The 24,554-nt window shown below is 38.7% G+C and overlaps 1 protein-coding gene across 1 annotated transcript in view; it reads right to left on the bottom strand.

Annotated features, from left to right (window-relative positions):
• The window catches only part of plekhg3 (pleckstrin homology and RhoGEF domain containing G3), a 63,774-nt gene that overhangs the window by 28,249 nt on the left and 10,971 nt on the right, over positions 1–24,554 (bottom strand). Inside the window, exon 2 of the mRNA XM_073816958.1 lies at positions 23,042–23,108. Within this exon, the coding sequence (XP_073673059.1) occupies positions 23,042–23,090 (49 nt within the window). The 5' untranslated portion in view covers positions 23,091–23,108. The remainder of the gene's footprint in view (positions 1–23,041; positions 23,109–24,554) is intronic.

Raw genomic sequence — 24,554 nt, 5'->3', positions numbered from 1 at the left:
AAGCTTTCTACACTAACCTTTCTCTGAAACCAGTGGGGAAAAAGAAAAACGTCACTGGTGCCCTATTACTAGCTTTGAAGTGGCTAGATGTCCCTAGGGGAATAAATAGCATGAGGATATTGTGTGGGTGGGGTTAAATGGTCACTGACATGCCAAAAAAAAGGTCTTGGTAAGTTCTGTCCAAAGGTACTTGGGTAATGGTATTACAGTACATACAGTAAATTAATTTCCATGAGTTAACTGTGAAGAAATCTTTTTAGGAGCAATTTTAGGACAATCTTTAAGGAAACCAAATAATTATATAAGCAAACCAGTCTAATTACACAGTACTTTTGGTTAAGTAGAATTTGTCAACCAGTCATCTATAACACTCATTTCTGAGCATGTTCTATATAAATGTAACCAGTCAAAACACAAAACAAATTCTAAGGACTTCTGAAAAACAGAAGAATTTTAAGATTAAACTCCAAAATATATTTAAAATAAATATTTTTGTGGTGGATAGCAGATTTTGCATATTATTATTACTATTATTTTGCTTTGTTTTATTTTATTTTTTTTATTTGTACCTTTAACTATTATTAAGATAGTATTAGATATATTATTGATATAGAGAGTGGTTTAACATTCTAAGGCCAGCAAAGGGACTGATGATATATAGTGAATAGTTCTGACTGAGTATTTTATCTTCATCTTGGAACAAAGAAAAATATATTGGCAGTTTGTGATACCAACCAGAACCAAATTCCTTTACAGTAATGTCCCAAATTCCTTGGTTGTGAAAGGAGCCACTACAGCCTACACTGAAAATAACACAAACTGATGAGGGCTGAACACTCCTATAATGGCACTCCACTGAAGGCACTAAGTAATCCTGATTTAAAACAGCAAATGGCAGCAGGTATATTAGACCGCACCTACAAAGTCACTAGAACAAACTACAGAAGTATATTTGGTTTTGACTGATACATTACTAAATATCCAGAAAGACAATAACAAAGCTTTGTTTGGGTCTTGATGTAAATTACAATGAGTCAAGATATCCAAATACAGTTTGAACTTTTGACTATCAACAGAATAAAGTGTCTGGTCCACAACTTATTCTGGCCAAAAACTCACACACATTCTTATCGGCCACCATTTGACCACAATATTTTTTAAGATTTTTTAAGCAGTTTGGGACAACAACGTTTCTTTGTGTTAGTTATGTAAGAGACAGGATTGTGGAAGTCTATATAGAAGGTAACCATGGGAAGGGAAGGCGGGATATAATAACGTAATATGACTGTCATATATATAGCAAATCTGTCTGCCTATGAGTCATAACAGCAATCCAGGATGAGAAGACAATAGAGAAACAGCATTTAAAGTAGGGCTGCACGATTATGAGAAAAATCATAATTGTTGATTATTCCCTTGAAATTGTAATTGTGATTATTAATTACGATTATCACAATTTACATTGATTGATGTTTTATATAGCTTTATACCATTGTTTGAAGCAACTGCATGCCATAATCTTATATTCAAATAAAAAACAAGCTGAAAACACTCTTCCTGAAAAACTTCTATTGCTTTTCTCGTCACAAATGTCAACGATACATTGGTTTGATTTCTTTAAATAAAAAAGGTCAAAATATGCAATATGCATAGGGATATGCCGGTATCAATTTTGCGATTAATGGTATTATCATGATATGCAAATTTATTGGCAAAAAAGTGATGTCATAATACTGTATAACAGGTTTAATAACTATTTTCATGTAACAAAAATAACAACATTTAAATACAATAAAGCAATAAATAAAAAATTTGATAAAGTTAAAATATTTACACAGATTAAAGTGCAAAAGAATTATAAAGACCAATAGGTATTACTTTACAGTAAGATCTTATAGTTAACCTTATTTAATGCATTAATATTCACAATGAGCAATAGCTACATTTGCTACATAAGTTATTAATGATCATTATTATAAATTATTAATTATTTTTTATTCTTTGTTAAAAAATACAACTCTTAGTTCATGTTAGCTCATTAAATAACACAGTTACACTTTTCAGAAAGTGAAAGTGAAACCTGTTTTGTTTATGGGGTTTCCGGGGTAACGGCAGCACTATGTTTAGCGCCTTCTGCTGTCAGAGAATAAAGCATCTCTCATGTGCTCCGCCACACGCTTCTAATCCGTGCATGTTTACATCAGAGTGCAAACGCATCTTTGACGCAGCATAAAGCGGTGTTGTGCATTGTGACCAGTTGATGGGAAAGTTATCTTAAGATGCATTTAAAATTCTGAATAACTTGTTAGAAATATTTATTCTAGGTATGCTGATGTGCCCATGATAACAACATCGATTCGGCTCTCACAATGTGACATGCTTTAAACACGCCTCTTAAGCACACAGAATAATGAACTTTTTTTTTTTTAAGTAATAACAGCTTTGGACGATTACGTGATCGTGATAAGAAATTTGATTAATTGTGCAGCCCTAATTTAAAGCCTCTAATGCACATCAGATCACATGATTTAATTGTAAAGTAAGAGATATTATGATTTTGTCTGAAGTAATATTAAAGTAAATGCGTGAATATCAATATTTAACTGTGTACACTTATGGACTAAAATACCTAATAGAAGATGTTTAGCAAAGCCCAGAAATAAACTGGAGCAGGTGCAAATAGAGTGGGGAAAATAATTTCTTTGATCCCCTGCTGATTTTGTAAGTTTGCCCACTCAACTCAACTCGCCCTGTTTGGAGGAGGAGGAATGCTGCCTATGACCCCAAAATCACCATCCCCACTATCAAACACGGAGGTGGAAACATTATGCTTTGGGGGTGTTTTTTCTGGGGACAGGACAACTGCACCGCATCAAAGGGACGATGGACAGGGCCATGTACCATCAAATCTTGGGTGAGAACCATTGAAAATGGGTCTTGGATGGGTATTACAGCAAGCCAATGACCCAAAACACATGGCCAAGGCAACAAAGTAGTGGCTCAAGAAGAAGCACATCAAGGTACCGGAGTGGCCTAACCAGTCTCTATACCTTAATCCCACAGAAAATCAAACGTCAGCCTCGAAACCTTAATGACTTGGAGGGGATCTGCAAAGAGGAGTGGGACAAAATCCCACAAGTGTGCAAACCTGGTGGCCAACTACAAGAAACGTCTGACCTCTGTGATTGCCAAAAAGGGTTTTGCCACCAAGTACTAAGTCATATTTTGCAAAGGGGTCAAATACTTATTTCACTCATTAAAATGTGAAAAATTTTATGCCTTTTATATAATGTTTTTATAGATTTTTTTGTTGTTATTCTTTTTCTCACTGTTAAAATAAGGACTGATAATTTCTTTGTCAGTGGGCAAATGTACAAAATCAGCAGAGGATGAAATAATTATTTTCCCCACTGTAAATGTGTATTTGTCTTGTTTTTGTATTTGAATTATCAATAACTACTGATTTACTTCACATGATGATTTTGCAGTTCTGACATACATTAGCTACACAGTTTGTCAAGTTTACATAAGAATGTCATGGTAAAAGCATGCAGTAAATGCAAACATTAATAACCTAGGGCAGGGCTCGCAAAATCGCTAGCCCGACGTCCCGGGGCTATTGTGTTTTCCAGTCGGGCTACCAAAATGTTTGACCGGACTGCCCGATGGGCTATCTTAAAGTAGAGGGCTCCTGCAGGTCCTTAAAAACTCCTCAATTTAGTTGTATCAATTTTAAGGCCATTAAAAGTTTTAAATATGTTAAATAGTAAAAGAAAAATCTTAATTATAATATTAAGGGTTCTTACAGTTGATGACAGAAAGACGAGAATCGCGATAGGGCTAGATAAAACTTCAAAAGGCAATGATATCATTCAATAAAAAACATACGTACTGCACGTTTCAAAGTCAAATCGCCACACGGATGTCTTTATATCAATGTATCTGAAGGGAACCGACTGTCCTCAGAAACTTGTCGTTGGCATTTTCATTTCATGCCTGATAAAACAGCGTTAATGCTGCTTTGTATACAGCGGTAACTAGGGAAACCGTAATATCGAGTTAATGTGAAAGAAGTTAATGTGCCATCTAAAAATATAAACAATTAAGACAGTAATATTTATGTTTTGAATAAATATAATAAATTATATTCTTAATTTATCCCTTTTAATTGGTATAAAGGCTGAAATGCCATTGTATAAGATATTTTGTTTTTGTGTGAACCTGTATCTGAATTATAAATCATGTCATTTTATGTCTTAAAATGCTACTGTACATTGTCCAACCCCACTCATACTGTGTTCATTTTACTTGTGCAGCTCTTCAAAATAAAGAAATTGCCTTAAATTGATATTTAAAAATTCTGCAGATAAACTAAATAGTGAAATAAAATTCCTTCCTTGATATTTGTTTATATTTGTGTATTGAAAACATTTTTGATTGACGTTTAGACTCCTATCTGATTTTCTATGTTTAAAAAGAAAATTGTCTTTTTTTTTATTTGGGCTAGTTAAATTACTTTTCGGGCTACCAAAATCTGAAGTGTACCTGCCCTAAGGGCTACCAGAGATTTTGAAATTTTGCGAGCCCTGTAGGGCTACTGGTGATCTTTGCATACAGAGGTAAGAGTGTTAAAACGGACAGAGCAATAATGAAAACAATGTGACAGTAACAAAAACAGCTCATGGAACTTACTGGCAAACTTCACAAAAATTTCCCAAATGTTCCAAGTGGAGAGCACAAAAACATGAAAACATGTGCAACAAGATATTCCTGTTATTGCAATGGATATTGAAAAGGGAATTCTATAACTGTGAATTCCATATGAATAAGATGACAAAGCAAAGGCTGTTATCTTCCTAACCCTCCCTTTGTGTTTGACAGAGTAAGTGACAAAAGCTGATGGTCTGGATACAGTGAGCATTTCAAAGAAATAAATGCAATTAAAACTTTGGCCTAAAGTCTACTGACCTTACATGATTTTAATCATGTGTCCAGTATGTGCAATAATATCATTATAAACTGTGAATGCTCTGCACATCCAATTTGAGAAATCCAAAAAACTAATTGTTGGGATTGGCTCAATAATATTAACATTAATATAACATTCCTTGTTGTCCTTGTCCTCAAGTTATTCCATCATCAAACAGCAGTTTTCTTTAATTTATTCCAGGTATGGAAAGATTTAGGTGAGTGGATCCACAGTAGCTCATGTGCCTCAATTGCTATGAACTGTTGTCATTGTTAAGCATTGGTTGGTTGGCATGTGGCAGATTTATGCACTACAAAAGCTGCACCCAAATTGCTCACCCAAGTGGAAAAACAAAGCACTGTTGCTGTAAATGTGGTGTATGCCAAACTAACTTAACTAAATCAAATTAACAAAAAGTAAAGCATGATAACTGTATTTTTTTTTTTCAAACAAATTACTTGTGAAAACCCACAGAAAACATTTCACAAACACACATTATGTACACATTATGCCACAATATAAACAAACATTTGCATTAGCAGAAAAATCAAATCACGAATTTCATGTTGAAAAATGGATATACTTTTAACTAACAACAATTAGTTGTTAAAAGTCAAATATGGTAAAAGTCATACAGGATCATACTTTTAATCTTATGACTTTGTTGCATTGTTTGTTTAATCATTTCTAGTTTTTCTTTGGACTGTTCTGTTTGTGTGATTCTAGGTGTGGCATTTCCTAATTGGCTACTAAGCCAGACTGATAATGTTTACTGGTTCACGGAACATCTTGCTAGCTCTTTAGCTCTCTACTTGTTGTTACTCCAGGAAATAGTGTGCAAGCTTATCTTTGGCAAGAACCACCATACAATTATACCAAAGCCTGGTTCAAAGTTTAAAGTTCAATGTAGCATGCTATTATACTGTTGAATCTAGCCAAAGTACAATAGCATGCTTTTACAAACACAACATCCTCTAAAGCAGCTTGGATAAGGTGACATTTCATACAATCTAGCCATCAACCTAACATGTGCTGCAGCGCTGTCAATACAACAAGAACAGATCAAAAAGACAGATACAGTATACGCATTTTAACAGAGCAATTGGCAGGTGACACCAGCTAAGCACCTTAAAAACTGCTTTGTCGTTGGCGCTTAGACAGCTTGTTTTCTAGTCTGTACCAGTAGCTGATGAGAAAACCATCAGTGCTGCATGCATTTTTCCATTTGTTTACAAAATGCAGCCCAGAATAAATGGCGACATGGTTACACTTTTTCTCTGCCTCACTGGTGCACACAGACTCATTGTTGCTTAATAAAAAACAGTGACAGCATTGTGTCCAAAGCAGAACATTACCGACTGCTCAGCGGGCTTGGAATGACCTAAACGACAGAATGTTAGCCCCAACTCAAGTTCAAAAATGAAATTATGTCATTTAAATTAAAAAAAAAAAAAAAAAAAATACAGTTCCAATGAAAATACTTTGTTTATATATTATATACTGTGATAACGATTATTTTGATAATCGATTAGTTGGCCGATTATTTTTTCAATTAATCAATTAGTTGGCTTAAAAAATTCCATTTTTTTTTTCAATCACACTATTCCACATTCTGAATGCTATGAGAACACAGTGCTTAACAATTTACAACAATTCACCTGTCATAATAAAGACAAAAGACAAATATCTGAAGAAAAACACACTAACAAGCATAAAATACAGTGTTTCTGCTATTTATTCTGCCTTGGCGATGTTTAGTGTCCCGCCAACAGCAGCAGCAGCAGCGAGCGCAAGTGCCTTCAGCAGAGTTCCACGTTCAAATGCACGAAGTAAGCTTAAGCTGGCCGCAAAGCCCAGCTAAAGTAATTACCATGAATGTGGCGGGGGAAAAATTAGGAGATATTCAAATTATTTATTAATAAACTAGTATTTTCTGAGTCAGTGTCACTGTCACAAGGAGGGTCAGAGACGTTCGGATCCATTTGCAGCATTTATTCAACAAAACAAACACAAAGGGGCAGGCAGAAATCATCGTCAAAAAACAGGCAGAAAGGTCGGGGCTGGCAGCGAGAATCAAACACGGGGAGGAGTCCAGGAATCAAAACACAGGGAAAACAAACTCGGGAAGAAACGCTCGGAAATAAAGACCATACGGAACAATAAGACTTCGCCAGGTGGCTGTGTGTGTGAGAAGCTTAAATGCAGTCAGTGTGATGAGGTGCAGCTGTGAGCGGTAATCAGTGCAGTGAGAAACAAGGAGCAGGTGTGTGCAGTGATTGGTGCAGGCGGAACAGGGGGAGGGATGGAGGGCCAGGTCCATGTAGGGGTACTGGAACTATGAACTGAGGTGGAGCCGACGGAGGGAGAAGCCATGGCGGAGGAAGGGTTGGCTCCTGCATGGGGCCGACCGACGGAGGTGGAGCCGGTGGAGCCCGAGGGAGAACCTGAGAGTCGACGGTCCTAGGTGACACCGAGGATCCAGAGGGCCAAGGCGGAACCCAAGGCTCTGGCGACCCCGGCGGAGATGGAGGTCCGGAGGTACGCAGCGGAGCCGGAGTGACAGAGGATCGAGGCTGTGCCCATGGGAGGGAGGAGGTCCACAGAGCCGGCAGGACGGAGTGACGAGGCGCAGCTGGAGGAGTAGAGTCCAGAGGCGAAGGTGGGGCGACGACTGACCGGGGCGGAGCCGGAGAGACGATGGAGCCCGGAGGAGCCCGGAACGGAGACGAGGGAGCACAGAGCCGGGGTGGAGCCGCAGGGTCGGAAGGCCGAGGTGGAGTCCAGGACTCTGAGACTGGAGGTGATGGTGAGGGATCCCTCAGTCTGGACACCGATGGAGACTGGCAGTCCCACGGCAAGTCCTCTGCACCGAAGGTGGGATGTGGGTGAGCAGAGGGACTGTCAGGAGACAGAGGTGGCGGGACTGGAGCAGCAGGGAGGGTGGGTGGGAACCCACACAGTCCATGCATGGCCTCCGTGACCAGAACCGGGCAGACAGGAATCTCAGGACGACTGGATGGAACCAGCGGAGGCTCTGGAAGGCCGAGCGGAACCAGCGGAGGCTCTGGAAGGCCGGGCGGGACCAGCGGAGACTCTGGAAGGGCAGCCATCTTGTGCAATGGCTCTGGAAGGGTGACCATCTTGAGAGCAGACTCTGGAAGGGCAGCCATTTTGCGAACAGACTCTAGAAGGGAGGTCATCTTGTGAAAAGACTCTAGAAGGGAGGCCATCTTGCTTACAGACTTGGGCGGTTGCTCTTCTAGATCACCCACAGTTAAAGGTGAGCCAGTCATTTGAAGTGCAATGTCCAAGTAGTGTTCTAAAGCTCAATGAGGTTCATAAAGTGGCATTGAGGAGCGGAGTGGTTCAGAAAGTCCTCCATGAAAAAATATCATCAGACACAGATTATCCATAGAAGTCTGCTTAACTAATTCCACAAAGTCCATAACGTAATCCTCAATAGACCGCTCACCCTGCTTGAGACGCATGATCTGTACAGCTGAATCCATGCTGGAACCGGATAACTCCACAATAGCTGCTGGATCCTTGTAATGGCGAAGTCTTCTGTAACACGGAGGGTCAGAGACGTGCGGATCCATTTGCAGCATTTTATTCAAATAAACAATCACAAAGGGGCAGGCAGAAATCGTCGTCAAAAAACAGGCAGAAAGGTCGGGGCTGGCAGCAAGAATCAAACACGGGAGGGAGTCCAGGAATCAAACACACGGGAAAACAAACACGGAAAGAAACGCTCGGAAATAAAGACCATACAGAACAATAAGACTTCGCCAGGTGGCTGTGTGTGTGAGAAGCTTAAATGCAGTCAGTGTGATGAGGTGCAGCTGTGAGCGGTAATCAGTGCAGTGTAGTGTTGTCAAAAATATCAAAATTTCGATAAATATCGATACTGAAATATCTGAACGGTACCAATACTAAATTTCCCGAAGTATCGATACTAGCCGAGCTGTCACTTTCACTTTCACTTTCACTTCTCCACAAAGGCGCGTGAAGCGAAGGCGAATGCGGCGCCCCCGTAACCGGCTTTGTTTGATAAAGAACACAGCAGGAGTGCTTTCTGGAAATATTTCAGATATGAAGCAAATGAAAGCATACTTGGAAAGTACACAAGCAAGCCAATATATAACAGTTGCTACAGAGCAGTGCTAACAAAAGGCGCTAACACCACTAATATCGCAAAGCACCTGAAAGACAGACACCCCGATCTATAACTGTTCTCATTTTAATATTACTGAATCATTAAATAAGACTATTATTGTTGCTGATATGAGTGTTGTCTCGTTGTTGTTGTTTTTTTTTTTTAACCGTAGTTGGTTAATATGATCAGATTGAGGAATCCTAGACGAGTAAATACTTTAACTGCGGTCAAATGTAAATCAACTGCGCTTATTTAACTTTATTTAAAAAAAATCATTACTTAAATTCTGCAATTTGTCTTAATGTCTATCTAGTGAGCAACTGAGCATTGTTTTCGCGTGTGATGCACGCATGCACGTTTGCATGCATGGATCGGTGATTATGAATCCGGCATTAAAATCTGTTCATCAGATAATGTTAATCTATTAACCAGCATTTATGAACGATGAGCAATGCATTTGTTACAGTATATTTTAATCTTTGATAACCGTAGGTAAAAAAAAATACAATATACGGATCATGTTAGTTCTGGTCCAATAAAAAATATTAACAGATAGAACTTTGGATTTTAATTAGTTCATATGTTAGTAAATGTTAGTTTAAATTAACTTTTAACTAAGATTAATAAATGTTTTGGAAGTATTTTTCATTGTTTATTCATGTTAACTAATGTTAACAAATATATTTTACCATTAACTTAAGTTCTAAGATTAGTTAGATAGTTCAGTTAATTTTAAAAGTGTGGTCTAAAAAGAAAAAAAAGTTTACAACCTACACTACCAGTTGTATTTGAACAACAAAGAAAGTATGAAGCAAACTCAAATGAAGCAAAGAAGCTGAACAGGGCTGTAGCAGTGTACATATGCTTATACCTCATTCATGTTCTAGACTTATATGTTATATTTATCTTTAAATTAAAAATGAAATTTATCCCCTTAATATTATGGCAGTTTTTTTCTCTGTGGTATCGAAAATAGTATCGAATATCGATATTTTTCAAGGTATCGTATCGAAGTTAGAAATTCCAGTATCGTGACAACACTAGTGCAGTGAGAAACAAGGAGCAGGTGTGTGCAGTGATTGGTGCAGTGGCTTGTGGGGATTGCAGTCCAGAAGTGTGGTGCAAGAGTTCATGATGACAGGATAGACCAGATACGTGACAGTCACAAAGATGAAGTTGACGATCCTGACTCGCCATCTGCTCACTGGACGCACCTAAATGCATCTTTATGGATTAGGACTGCTAAAGAAAGAGTTTTGTTTTCGATTTGAATTATTTCGTTTTATAGTAGTGAAGTAATAATTTAAAGTAAATTTATTACTCTTACATTTATGAGCAAAAATGAAGTTTCACATTGCGCTGGCGGCACCACGTCCTGCAAAGCTTTCACTCGAATTTCAACGATTAAACTAATTTCAAACGATTAAACTAATATTGTGATATGCTTTAAGTTTTTTTTATATATATGTAAGGATTTTAATTTAAATCGTGATGATTTGGTCTGGCTAAATTGATCTGTCTGCCGCTGGCCGCTTGGTCGTTACTTTAAAAAAAAAAAAACTTGAATTTCACAAACAAAACGTGTTCCAAATATATTTATAAATTAACTTTATAAATTAAAGAAACGAAAATAAATGTAATTACTCTGCTATTAAAAACAGCAGCTGTGCAATGGGGAAGAGAAAGAGAACTCGGCCAATAATTCTGATGAGCTGTCGAGGTTGTTAGGAATTTTTGCAACAAATGTTTGTTTAATAGCCTATTTAACACTTATTTAGGCTACTTTCTTATTTAAATGTATTATTTCGTTGATTTATTTTAGCGTTTTGTAGGCTGCTTGTTCACCGACGGAATTGCAAAAATAAACACGCACGTTTGTGAATAATGTTTGAGCCTCATTTATTTATATATAAAACACCTCACCACCGGCGGTGGTAAAAAACTGCCACCGTCACAGCCTTACAGTTCCTACCCTCCATAAATACGTGCACTACATGTTGTATTTAAATCTAAATTTAACAACAGATGTTTCAGCACAATGAATGTTTTTTGCGCTGAGTATTAATTGTCTCCCTGTCTGTGTTCTGTGTTCCTGTCTGACACGCTCATTCAGTAAAGATTTAAACTTAACACAGACTGCCAGAATGGACTTTTATGCATAAATGGAAATGCTCGTGTGAATTTGTGACATTTGCAGATAAGGATATGACCGTAAACTGAAAGTTTTCATGCTGAGAATGCAAACGGATCTCAAAGCGCCTCACAGGGCAAGCCATTACGCTATAAGCTTCAAGTTTAAAATAAGGAATTCTCATGTTTTGGGCAGCTTGGATCACGTAACTCTCCTGCAGCATCTCATTCTGTTTCCTCCACTATTTTTAGATGCATTTTGTCTATAGAAATGCGTCATTCAGTGCTGTAATTTGACGTGATCCTCTGAAGTTGTACGTGCACTGTGGGCGGACCCGATTAATCAATAATGAGAATCGTTGTCGACGAATTTCATTATTGATAATACTCGATTTTATCGATTAGTTGTTGCAGCCCTATGTGATATAGCGTGTTATAATGTAAGCTACTGAATATTTACTGTTCAGTATTAACCACTGAAATGTATAAAAGCAATACCACAAATTTACACTGCCTCCTTGTTAATCCTATTACTTTTTAGAACAACTCAGAAGTCAAAATATTGTTAAACCTCATTTGCTTGTGTGATATTGCTTAAATACCAATACAATTTATTTAAAGCAATTTATTTTGGATTTTTTGTTATTGTGATCTATTGAATTTTATCTCATTCAAAAAAGTAAATCTTAAAGACAAAACTTTTAAAACCTGTAAATATGTCAATCTATAATAAAGTGATAAATAATGACAGTATTTTGTTCGGTCAAAGTTTCACCCAAAACTGAAGATTGATTTAGCATTCACATACCATCAGTTACAGTTTGATCTTAAACACAATCTAATCTAGCTAACTAAAAGAACTCAGAAAGACTGTTAACACACCTTTTTGTAGAGCTTTTGCTTTTCAAATTGATGGTTTCCAAGACACCCAGGTGCACACGACTTGATGGGTAGAAAATCCTGCTTAACGTATTAAGGGGAGTCTACAGACAAACACCATCTCCTGCGATAAAGTTGACAAATCACATGAAAGAAAATTCACCTTACAATGTTCACTGCCTGGTCTCCTTCACATCTCAGACATAGAATAGTCATAAAGTGAAAAATCTTTTCAATTATTAAGAGTTTAGAGGCAGCAAGTGGTGTCCCACCCCCTATCAGAACAGACAACAACACATCACTCGCAGCTCAGCTCTGCAGAAATGACAGCTACAGCACACACACACAGTTAGAGCCAGAGTCCCACGACACATTCACACAGCCACCGGTGCATAACAACAGCACTGAGAGACAACTTACAGTTCACCTGAGAACTCATTAAGACACAATTTAACCATGTGTGGTTGAGAACATAACACAAATTATAATGAACTGTACTGTGTTGTGTAACATATGCTGTGTGTTTATGAGTGAGCACCTCTCATGAGAAAACAGTGGTGGTTACTTTAGAAGGGCACATAAAAAAAAGTCTAGGAAGTGACATAAATTGTACATAAAGAGTGCATAAAGCTCACAATATGCTGACAACATCACAGCAAAATCATTGAATAATTTAGAATCTTTATCTTCAATTTGTTACATTCAAATCAATTTAATCATTTAAGCAATCATAAAATCCCTATAGTTTCTATTTGTTTAAATAAACCTATAACTAAAATAAAAACAAAGTGATTACAAAAACATTTAAGCATGTGTAATTGACTGCATATGATATCTCACCAGGCTGTGTATGGATTTCAGTTGTTGGAGAAAAACTAAAAATTACCTTTAAATATGTTGGATATATATTTATATATTAACGTGATTATTGTGGTTTTAACTTGTGACTCAATTATGTTCATGTGATGGCTGATAATACATATCTATACTGTTGTGTTAAAAAAAGCATATTAAAACATTACTTTTACCTGTTAATGTTACATGACTCTTTTCAAACTGTATTACTCTTTTTAGAATTAAATCTTTGACATAATCAATTACCAAATGTTTAAATTAACTTTAAGTGGGTAGATACAATTAAATGTCCAGTACTGGCAGATAAATAATGAATAATGTTTGATACGATAAGGACACAATACTGTATGTCACTGGCTGGGCGTCCCATGTGAAAGCTTTGGCTTTACACTAACCAGAGGAGACAGTGTGTAAAGTCTCGCCATTCACCTCCAGATAATCCAGTCTGTTAATCCATTTACCTGCTTTAAAAAGAGCCCCGGGCTTGTGCACTCTCTATCTTGTGCTCATGGCTCAAAAAATGCACTCCTGGGTGTATATCCTTGCACTCAAATGATCTCCATACAGATTTGACCGACCAAAACAAAACTTAGTATTCATAATTTTATGTAAAATGTGGTTTTACTACAGTAGTGACATGTTGACAGGATCTAAAATGTAAATAATTTACGTATGCACAATTTAACTAATCCTTATAACTAGTCCCAGGGATATTGTGTCTTCCAGTTCATCTACCAAAATGTATCACTCTCCTGCCCAATGAGCTATCTTGAACAAAGGGTTCCTGCAGGTCCTTAAAAAGTATTTAGTTGTATCAAATTTAAGGTCATAAAAAGTCTTAAATACCTTAAATGGTGTAAGAGAAGTCCTAATTATAATTTCAAGTGGTCTTAAATTGGGGGACGGAAAGACAAGAATCACGACATGGATTAATGACAATTAAACTTCAAAAAGCTGATGATTTTATTAAATAAATATGTGATGTGATCTGGGAAAACCCATCGGATGTGGCGTGGAGACATTTTCAGGAAAATCTAATTTTTTGACAAAATTAGGTTTTTTATATGAATGTATGTCTGAAAGGAACTGTCTTCAGAAAAGATTTGATGGCATTTTGTGTACAGATGTTACCAATAAATCTGCTATATTTCTGCTGTTCCAAAAGCCCAACCTAGTGGCAGAAAATTATTTTCCATTTTAAGCCATTTTGAAATTTTGAAAGCCCTGCATATTCACGAGTTCGCGCTTACATATAATAAACGGCGTAAAAGTTAAGCGTGTTTGGCGTGCTGTCCGGGAGAGGGCTCCGAGCTCGGTAATCATTCCCAAGCCCGGGGCACTCCCCCTGCCCAGGGAGAGGGGTCCGAGCTCGGCATTTGGCCCGAACCCAATAGCGCTCCCCCCCTAGCTGAAGGTGAAGAGAAGGGGGGGGTGGAGGGATGCTGAAAACCAGAGATAAATGAAGGTAAGACTGCTTGGCTATTTAAAGGGACTGTAGTGCTTGGATAGGGAGTATGATTGCTGATGGTGAATTGGCCGTGTTAATTATCTGTGCGAGCTCCTCCCGAAATTTGTTAATGAAACATCACTTCACGAGTTCGCGCTTACATATAATAAACGGCGTAAAAGTTAAGTGTGTTTGGCGTGCTGTCCGGGAGAGGGCTCCGAGCTCGGTAATCATTCCCGAGCCCGGGGCACTCCCCCTGCCCAGGGAGAGGGGTCCGAGCTCGGCATTTGGCCCGAACCTAATAGCGCTCCCCCGAAGGGCAAATAACTACAGGACAGCAGCCAGATAACCCCCCAAATTTTGCTTAACTTGGCTGAAGGGATGCTGGACGTTTAGAAGCGGACAAAGTACGGGAGAAGCTTCTACGGGCGCTGCTAGGGTAAATAAGGAAGAAAGCATTCTGCGGGAGTGGAACTTGAGGCAGGTGGGAACTACGAATGGTGCTCTTGTGGGAGTGGGTACTGCTGCGGCATAAGGGGAATAAGCGGGGAGCTCTGGCGGGAGCGGGCATTGCTGTGCGTAATAAATGGGGAGCTCCGGCTGGCGCGAGCATTGCTGCTGCGTGAGGGAAATAAGCGGGGACTGCAGCGGGGCTTTGCATTGCTGCGCATAAGGGGAATAAGCGGGGGCTTCAGCGGGGGCGTGCATTGCTGCGTATAAGGGGAATAAGCAGGGGCTCCATCGGGGGCGTGCATTGCTGCGCGTATGGGAAATAAGCTGGGGCTTCAACAGGAGCGAGCATTGTTGCGCATATAGGGAAGTAAGCGGGGGCGGGCGCTGCTGTGGCAGCGCGGGGTGGGGGGGTGGGGGAGTGGGACGCAGAGGGGATGGTTGAAGCGGGCTAGAGATGGCGTGGACGGGGGTGGGCTGGTGCTAAAACGGGTTGGCCGATTAGGGTTTGATGGGTTTCCTTGATGAAAGCGCGAACTGATCGGATGTAGCTCTTGAAAGCTTCTGATGACCACCGGCCGAGCGCTTGGATCTGCTGTTTGGAGAGGCCTTTTTGAGCGGCTGTGGTTGTTGCGCCTATGCGGAATGAATGGCTGGAGAAATTGTCAGCTGGGGTACCAGAGAAAAGCAAGACGGATTTAAGGTGCTTTTGGAACCAGAAGCGTGTAGCGGGGCGGTTGGAGTCATCTGTAAAGAGAGGGTCGGAGGGGAGTCTGGATTGGGATTTCCTGAGCTGGTAAAAAGCTAGGAGGGTTTGGAAAGGTTGGAGGGGTGATTGAAGGTTAAAGATATATATAAAGTGGCCTTTCTTTGTTTGGTCTGTCTTACTTTGCTTTATGAAGTAAGAGATGGTTTCACCATCTAGTACTGCTAGATCGGAGATGGTAGGGTGGATGGCTGGGTTGAAACCAGATGTAATGGTGAGCTCAGAGCATCTGAGGAAACCGAAAAAAGCCAGGATAAACATTGCGTCTAATGTGCGGGCAGTATGGATGGAATGGTAACCTTTACGGAGGGTGGAGATGCATTTGGTCAGGATCTTTAGGGTGATGGGTTGTCTGGGGTCTGGGCGGCTGGGCTGGGTTTTCTGTATACCTTTGATGAGGAGGGATGTCTGAGAATTGGTTATATGGGGTGAAGGCGAACCATATAACAGCTTGTGAAAAAATGGACTCCGCTTAGGTATCCTTTAATGGAACTGGCTTGGAGGTTTTTATTGGAGTTGAGATGGGAGATAAATGAGGTGACCGTGAGCAGGGAAAAATCAGGGAAAGGTAAACTCTAGGCGGAGTGGAAAGTTTTAAAGCATTTCCATGCTGTAAGATAGGATTGCAGAGTCCTAGGGGAGACTGCTTGGAGAATGGAATTGAGGGATGCTTTGAGGAGGGGTCTCAGAGGGTGGTTTACGGGAATATCAGTTCTGAATAAGGAGGAACTGGGGTTGGGAGCAGGTCCGCCTCTGGAGCCAGTGATCTGAATTTCTGCCAGTATCTGGGTTCTGATGGAGTTGGAAACTGGGGGAAGTTCCTGCGCTAGAGCGTTAGGAGGGGCTGGAAGAGGTGTGGCTGAGGCCAATGAGAAGGGAGGACGGGCCTGAGGAGGAGGGAAAGTGGCTACCGGGACTGGTAGTGGCGGTAAGCCTGAGCTGCGGCCGTCTCCTGGGACGGAAAAGAGAGGGGGAATAGCGTGCATCAGAGCCTGCGAGGATAGAGGCATGCTCGCGCTGGGGACGGCTCCTGGGGCGGGAGAAAGAGAAGGGAAGAGAGGGGGAATGGGGAGCACCGGAGCTTGTGGCATGAGCGGGGGAATGCTCGTGCTGTGAGTGGAAGGCGGTGCTGCGGGCCATGGGAAGGGGAGTGAAAGTAGAGGCAAAGGCTGCGGACGGGAATCGGCCGCTGGAGTGGGCGATGCTCGTGCTGTCGCGGCGGCTTGTAGAGGCGATGGCCGGCTCTCTGTCGGCATGAGCAGCGAGCTTCCGCCTGGAAGATCGAGCAGGATGGCGGTGGCTAGTAGCTGCGGCATCCGGGGCGTGGCCCAGGCTCGGAGATGGCCTTCTGCTGTGTCCTGGCGTAGAGTAGGGGGCGCTGCGGCCCGAGCACGCTCTGCCTGAAGCCTGAGAAGGAGGGGTAGACTTTGGCTTTTCCTGCGGTTGGAGAGATGAGTAGAGGGCGAGGAGATCCGCTTTGGAGGAATGGCGTGGGAAGGCGACGCCGGCGTTGGTGAGCGCCTTGCGGAGCCCGGCTACGGTCCATTTCTCCTTGGCTAGGGCGGAGGAGAAAGCTGAAGCGAAAGAGGAAGCTGGGGAAGATGCCTGATGCCTGGAAGGTGGAGGAGATGGCGTGGTCTGGCGTCTAGGCGTGTGAGTAGCGGCGGCGCGAGAAGGCCTGCGGCCCCGTGATGGAGCCGCGGGCTCGGTTGTTGGATCCTGCGGAGCGCTGGTGGTCTGAGCGGCGACCTGGGCGGCAGCCTGGATGATGGCTGGAGGTGCTGCAGGATCATCTGAATCCGTGGAATGATCCTCGGAGGACATTTCAATCTCAGACATATTGCGGCGATTGGGAGTGCCAATGCTGAAAACCAGAGATAAATGAAGGTAAGACTGCTTGGCTATTTAAAGGGACTGTAGTGCTTGGATAGGGAGTGTGATTGCTGATGGTGAATTGGTCGTGTTAATTATTTGTGCGAGCTCCTCCCGAAATTTGTTAATGAAACATCACTACTTGTTACTGTATACCGACTTATGTATGTTTTCAAGGTTTGATCATTGCTGTCGCTTACATATGCATACACATTTTTACAATTACTTTTAACACTCAAAGACCGAGACAGCTGCCCGTGGCTAAAAATAACTATTGTTCTTAAATGTTTAATAACTTTTGAACCGCTAATCCAATTTGAATGCTTTAAAAAGTCTCGTAATGCACAGAGTATACTCTTTTCGTCTCATTTGGATATTCAGAGACTCATGTGGTGAGCGTGATTACGTCATCGCATTTCCTCAGCACTTATTTGTCAGATGAAATCAATATGTTTCGGTCCTCTGAGCCAAACAGGAACGACTGTTGATGCTTAGTCCCACCCCTGTGCCCAGATTGGTTCAAACTGTCATCTATTCAACCAATAAACATAGGTTTTGGTCTTCTGAACCACCGATTAGTATGTTTCTTTGCAAAACTTAACAAACGCAAAATGAAAGCAAAGTGCGTCTTGCGTGCATGAAAACAAACGCAAAATAACACATTTGCATGACAGCATTCTTTGAAAATGTACAGAAATATTCACGACAGAGCCCTTTGACATAACAAAAACCAAAAACAAGGAATAAAAAGGCAGTACATATCGGATAAAGCACTGGAATGTAGGTTTTCGCGTCACAATGGGGATCTCCCAGTAAAATAGATTCTGACGCAGACTACAGCCAGGAGATCCATCTATTTGGTTGTTATATTATGTAACTAATTCTTATATAGTTTGTAAAGATTATTTGCACTATTTTTTTTTGGTTGAACTTCGGTTGTATTTCTCTCTCATTTTGTGTGAATTTTGTAAATAATTTGGACTGTTTATTTTTTTTATTGCACAAGACAATTTGTGCAGTTTTTCTTGTGCTACTTTCTACACTGTTGGTGTTTACTGTTCATCCTCGGATTAAGAATATATTTATCTGAAAAAGTAACTTATTTTTACTGTTTTGCTATTATATAACACTGTTTCTGCTATGACATTACTCCTGAAACGTTTTTGGACAGGTCTATATTGTCAATAAACTAAATAGGCCTGTTTTTCACTGAAAAGCGCCTATAATAATATTGTAATAAATGGCTATAACTTGCTTGGGGAATGTTATATATAGACAAAATTTTATTTGGAAGTGTAAAACACCTAAATACAAATTTCTAAAGAAATTCAAACTTCAAGGGAGTTTTTGTTTGAGTACACAGTAAAAAACCACCCAATTGTTGCTAGTGTTTTTCCTAAAATTCTGGAAATTCACTAAATTTTAGAGAAAACAAAGGGAAAATTTTATTATTTTTGTAATTTTAAGTAAGCTAGACATAAAGTTCAAGTTCTTATGTTTAAAATGATATATGACAATTGATACTGACTGCTAGAATAGGTCTGAAAAAACAAAGAAATATACAGGTGCCTCAGGTGCCCCAAAAATGTGATGGACTATACTAAAGAACACACAAAAATATTTTAATTATGTGGTGAATCAATGTCATCAGGGAAAAAAAAATCAAACAAAGTTGATGGTGAGCCATTATTCTGTTATCCATATTTATGACATTATTTTTAGTGGTTCACTGCAGGACAAGGAGAAAAACAGTATAAAATCTGGAACCAGTATTGGTGTTAATGATGAAGAGCAAATTTAGTTTTCACTAAAGTTTTTACTTTGTGTATTTGTTCAGTGCTCATGAAAATAAAGTTCAACACACACACACAGGTGTTTTACATGAATAGGCAAACAACCAACGTCCTGTGCTCTACTGCAACTTAATAACACAAACTCAGCGTGGATTAATGATTGAAGGGATGCAAATTTCCAACTTTCCAACAAATTTTCATTACAATAAAATTTGACTTCTTTGTCAGATCTATGTCCCGTGCACTTTACTGCTTAATCCTTGACGTACATACAAAACACTCAGACATTAATCTTACAATTCAATGCAGTAACATATGTGACCCTGGACCACAAAACCAGTCATAAGGTTAAATTTGACAAAACTGAGATTTATACATCATAAGCTCAATAAATAAGCTTTCTATTGATGTATGGTTTGTTAGGATAGGATAATATTTGACTGAGATACATCTATTTGAAATCAGAAATCTGAGGATGCAAAAAAATAAAAAAGACTGAGAAAATCACCTTTAAAGTTGTCCAAATTAGGTTCTTAACAATGCATATTACAAATCAAAAATTACATTTTGATATGTTTACAGTAGGAATTTTACAAAAAATCTTCATGGAACATGAACTTTACTTAATTTCTTAATGATTTTTGGCATAAAAGAAAAATCAAAAATTTTGACCCATGCAATGTATTTTTGGCTATTGCTACAAATATACCCCAGCGACTTAAGACTGGTTTTGTGGTCCAGGGTCACATATATGCTAAATTACTGATATAATATTTTGACTGCATAGCCAGAAAACAACTGGCCCCTTGGTATAACATGGTTTCTGGTGTAAGCCTGGTTTCCTATTTCCTGCATCTCTTATCGCGTGTGTTTGGTTGTGAAACGTAGTTTGTAGATCAGATGGAGTCTGATTCTAACCACTGAAAAGTTGTGTCCATACATTAGCATTGACACATTCTCAGCTCGAATGTATTCGTTTCTCTAAGATCAATGCTTATTAAAAAATCTGGGGCCCCTCCCTTACTTATTTTTTAAGAGTTGAAATTTGTTTGGGCACTTATGTAACACAGATAACTTTGATATTTTATTATTTCACTCCAATTTTAATATTTTGTTTAACTCTAATTAACTATGGCTATATTTAAGGTCTGTATCTTTCACTGTATCTGGTGAGCGTTTTATTTTTTTAACGCTTTTTATTTGGATAAACAAAACAAAAAACTGTATTAACTTAAAAAAATATTTCACATCCTGTTCATATTAAAGGCTATGAAAACAAAGTGAATATATCTATGAAGGTTATGCTATATATTATGTGCAAAAAAACGGTTAACATCACATTACATTTTAACATTACAATCTAAAAACAAAAATAATGTTTTTTAAAGCAAAAGTCAAATTCAACTAAAAATTAAAATAAAAAAGCACAGAATTGTATTAGGCTATTTTGATTAATCACATTACAGTCACTTTATAGTCAATGCGATCATATCACTAACTTGTAGGTTTAAACTTCCACAACAACAAATATTTTAGCAAAATGTATATTTTAGTCACAATTACTGTGCTCCGTTTCTTTGGTGAGCAAGCGCGTGGCGACACTCGTTCACTGAAGTCTGTAAAGTTCAGTGGAGAATCGCTCATGCAATACTCAAAACTGAAATAACAATTTGCACTTAACTTGTCTGGGCGGATTTCATTCGAGTAAAGATTACCTGGATTTACTAGCTATGAAAACTAAAACAAATGAGGTAAAGTAAAGGTAAACAAGGCTAGCTGTAACACATGGTTTGAAGTTTCCACACATGCTGGCATAACTTGGCAATACTTTGATTAATTCAATTTAATTTTCAACACTACATAGAAAAACAATTGCACCAAAATTAAAAAAAATCTTCCTGAATATTTACCTTCAGACAAAGTAAATTTCTTTATTTTTTTTCTACTGAAGTTGTTTTTTCATCTCAGTTTTTAGTGTTGATTTGAATAAGACAATTCTGCTATTAATTAAATCTGCAATCTGTTATTTAACACAGGTTAGTTCTTAAATGCTTATCTAACTAGCAGAAGACAATTTCCAGATTTAAATCCCAGTTGCGCATGTTGTGACATCAGCTGGTGTTGTGTTCATTTCTTTTCTTGAATGTGTTTCTTCATCTATTTGCCCACATTGTTCTAAAATGTGGTACAGTTGTTTTGCAGTCTGTTTGTTATTAATATTTTTTATTTTTAAATACAGTATATATTTATTTATTTATTTATTTATTTTTGCAAAGAACAAGCAAGAAATTACTTTAGCTATTGCTTATTATGTGGTGCAACATACACTATAAACTTAATTCATGTAGCCACCCACAACCTAACCACAAGCTTTAGTCTTCATAACTGATTTTTTTGAATGTCAAACATAACTAAACATTAAATACAGGTCATTCCCTTCACTCAAAAACACATAAAATAAAGTCTTAATTTCAACATTTATTCTCATGATCCAGCTTTATGCAAAGCATGCTGGTAACTATAAATCCTCTGCCCGGTTTCAGTTAATGCTACTGAAATGGTTCAGGTAGTTCCATCTGAAAAAGTTTTACATATGTAAGTAGATTATACATAATGAAATTAAATACAAATTGGATTAAAATTTTAACCCTTTTGACATGCATCGTACAGTTCACTTTGACAGCAGTGAAAGAGACAGCAGAAAGATTTAATATGCCTTACTAGAAAAACCTGACATCCAATAGAAGGATGCTGAAAAACCTTCATACTTGTGTTAAAAGTGCCAATTTTATGTTTATGAAGACATGTTTATGTTGAAATGTTGAGATCCCTGAGCAACGTTCCCTTTAATTTTTTTTTCTTGCTGGGTGGACATTTCGGCCATCTGAGCAAAAACATGCTTTATACCAGGTCTGTGCAGAGCACACACAAAAAGTGTGTAACTTTTACCTTTAATGTGCTATTTATATTTGATTTGACCCTTGATGTAACTAAATGATGCACATTTTAGTTTACGGTTCAATTATTTTTCATTATAATATAATAAGTATAAAAAAAAAAGTATATGTTCTCCACAACCCTATTAAGAAATAACTAAAATAAACAGTACATGCACAAATTTCCACATTTTTCTTAAAAGGCACAACAATAGATTCATGGTTCTTGTAGCCTGTAGTCTGAGGTATAGACTTCGCAGTTCTTTATTTGATATGTTACTGTCGGCCCCATTCTCACCCCCAATTAACAACTTTCCTTTGTTTTTAGGTGCAACTAAATGATTCCAACAAAAATGTACACCTAAACAAATGATGTACACTCACATGGGATGATGACTCTAGTCATATCAGTGCTAGAAAAGTTCATGTTAGAACATCTACTAGTTACTTGATACTTGAACCATTCTAACCAGCCCTCTCATACACCTCTACAGGTGTAGTTACTGAAAAAAACATTGGTGCACTGTAAATGTTTTTGACTGAACTGAATATTCTAGTATTCACAGCAACAATGATCAAAACACATCAATCATCAAAAACAAATCATCTGAAAGACATTCTATATATTACAGTTGCCTTCTGTACTGTTATAATGAAGAACAATAATGATGATCTGTTCCAAAAGTACATCAAACTTGAGTTGTGATTAGTAATGAGTTAAACGTTTACCCTGCTCTAGTGAGAATTTTAAATGAACAATATCTGTACAGATGAGAGTTGAGTCTTACCTTCACCCATTGGGACGTCATGGGCTGTGATATGGGATTTCTCTGGCATGGCACTGAGGCCTCACTCCTGTAAATTAGATTAAAATACGAAGTCAATATCTCTGAGCTCCATTACACTAAATGCTGTTATTCATCAATATCTTTTGAAATTCTGTTTAATACTTTCACACTAAAGTAAAGGATCCTCACTGTTTTTGCCAACTAAAAGTACTGGCCTGCCCTTAAGAAGGATGTTGAAGTGAGAAGTGCATAAAAGGAATAGTGTCTCTAGCTACAGATGAGCTCTTAAAGCTGCAAGAACTAGGCGTACTCGCAGTATACAGGCCTATCCTCTGAAGAAGTCCTCTCATTACGAAATTTAAATCTATCGAAACGAAACAAGACCTAATCCTTCAGCAAGACCCAATCAAGCTCAATTTTCTAAGTTAGCAGAGTGCATTGGTAATCAAAGATTAAATTCCACCACCTGAATTCTGATAAACTGGAGGTTTTAATAATAAGACCAAATGCCTCTAAAAAACAAAATGCTAGAATATCTGTTACCTGAGTCAACAGTGTACCATTGTGTCATCCTTTAGAGTTCAGAATCTGAGTGTTATGTTTTATAGAGACCAGTTTTTTAATAGTCACTTTGCCAGTGTTTGCCAGTCATTCAGTATGATCACATCAGCCCAACATTATCATCTCTACACTGTCAGGTTCAGTATCAATTTAAAAATTTGCAAATTACTTATAAAGTCTTGAAAATTCTGGTATGTCGACTGTACCCAAAATTTCAAAAGATGTAAAAGAGGTTTTTTCCTTTCCTACCTAATTCCTAAACTCTAACTTTAATACTTTTCTTAGGACTATGCAAGACTCAAGACACATTCCACATTCATATATTTGTATAGGCTCTTATATTACAGAGAAAGTGTTTAATATATGAATATGCAAGAATTAACTGCACCAACAGCAAGGACAGCTATTTATGCATATGATGGACATCAGGAAATAAATCCACTTCCTCTGGTTCAGGACAGGCCATAAAATAAAGGGAACATCAGGATCCAACACCCAGTCACCATTTCCTTAGAAACAAATGATTCTGCCAACCAATATACCTCGTCATTTATTCTTTTTTGTGGTCGTTTGTTTGTCGGACCTTGTAATATAGTCATTGTATTTTACAGTAAACCACATTTATCATATTTATAAGATGAATAGGTTTTGTTGCCCTGGGAGATGTTTTCACTGAAAATATGACTCGTTTTGTTTTTTTTCTGAAGTGATGTTTAATCCAATGTCATGACTGGACAGTTTATGGTTTTGGGCGTGTAAAGGTTTGTGCTCGAGTACTTTTATCCTCTTTGTGCAGCAGTGGGCTTCATAAATCCAGATTATGTGTGTGTGCATGTGAGTGTGTGCGAGTGTATCCGGCGGCTCTATGACCCCGCGGACTCCTCCTCTTCTCCTCCACCTCCTCCTCCTCCTCCCTCTCTACAGCGCAGAACTGGAGCGCGGAGGAAGCACT

Source organism: Garra rufa, chromosome 13, assembly GCF_049309525.1.
Source record: "Garra rufa chromosome 13, GarRuf1.0, whole genome shotgun sequence".
NCBI lineage: Eukaryota > Metazoa > Chordata > Actinopteri > Cypriniformes > Cyprinidae > Garra > Garra rufa.
This window is presented reverse-complemented; position numbering and strand designations above follow the sequence as displayed.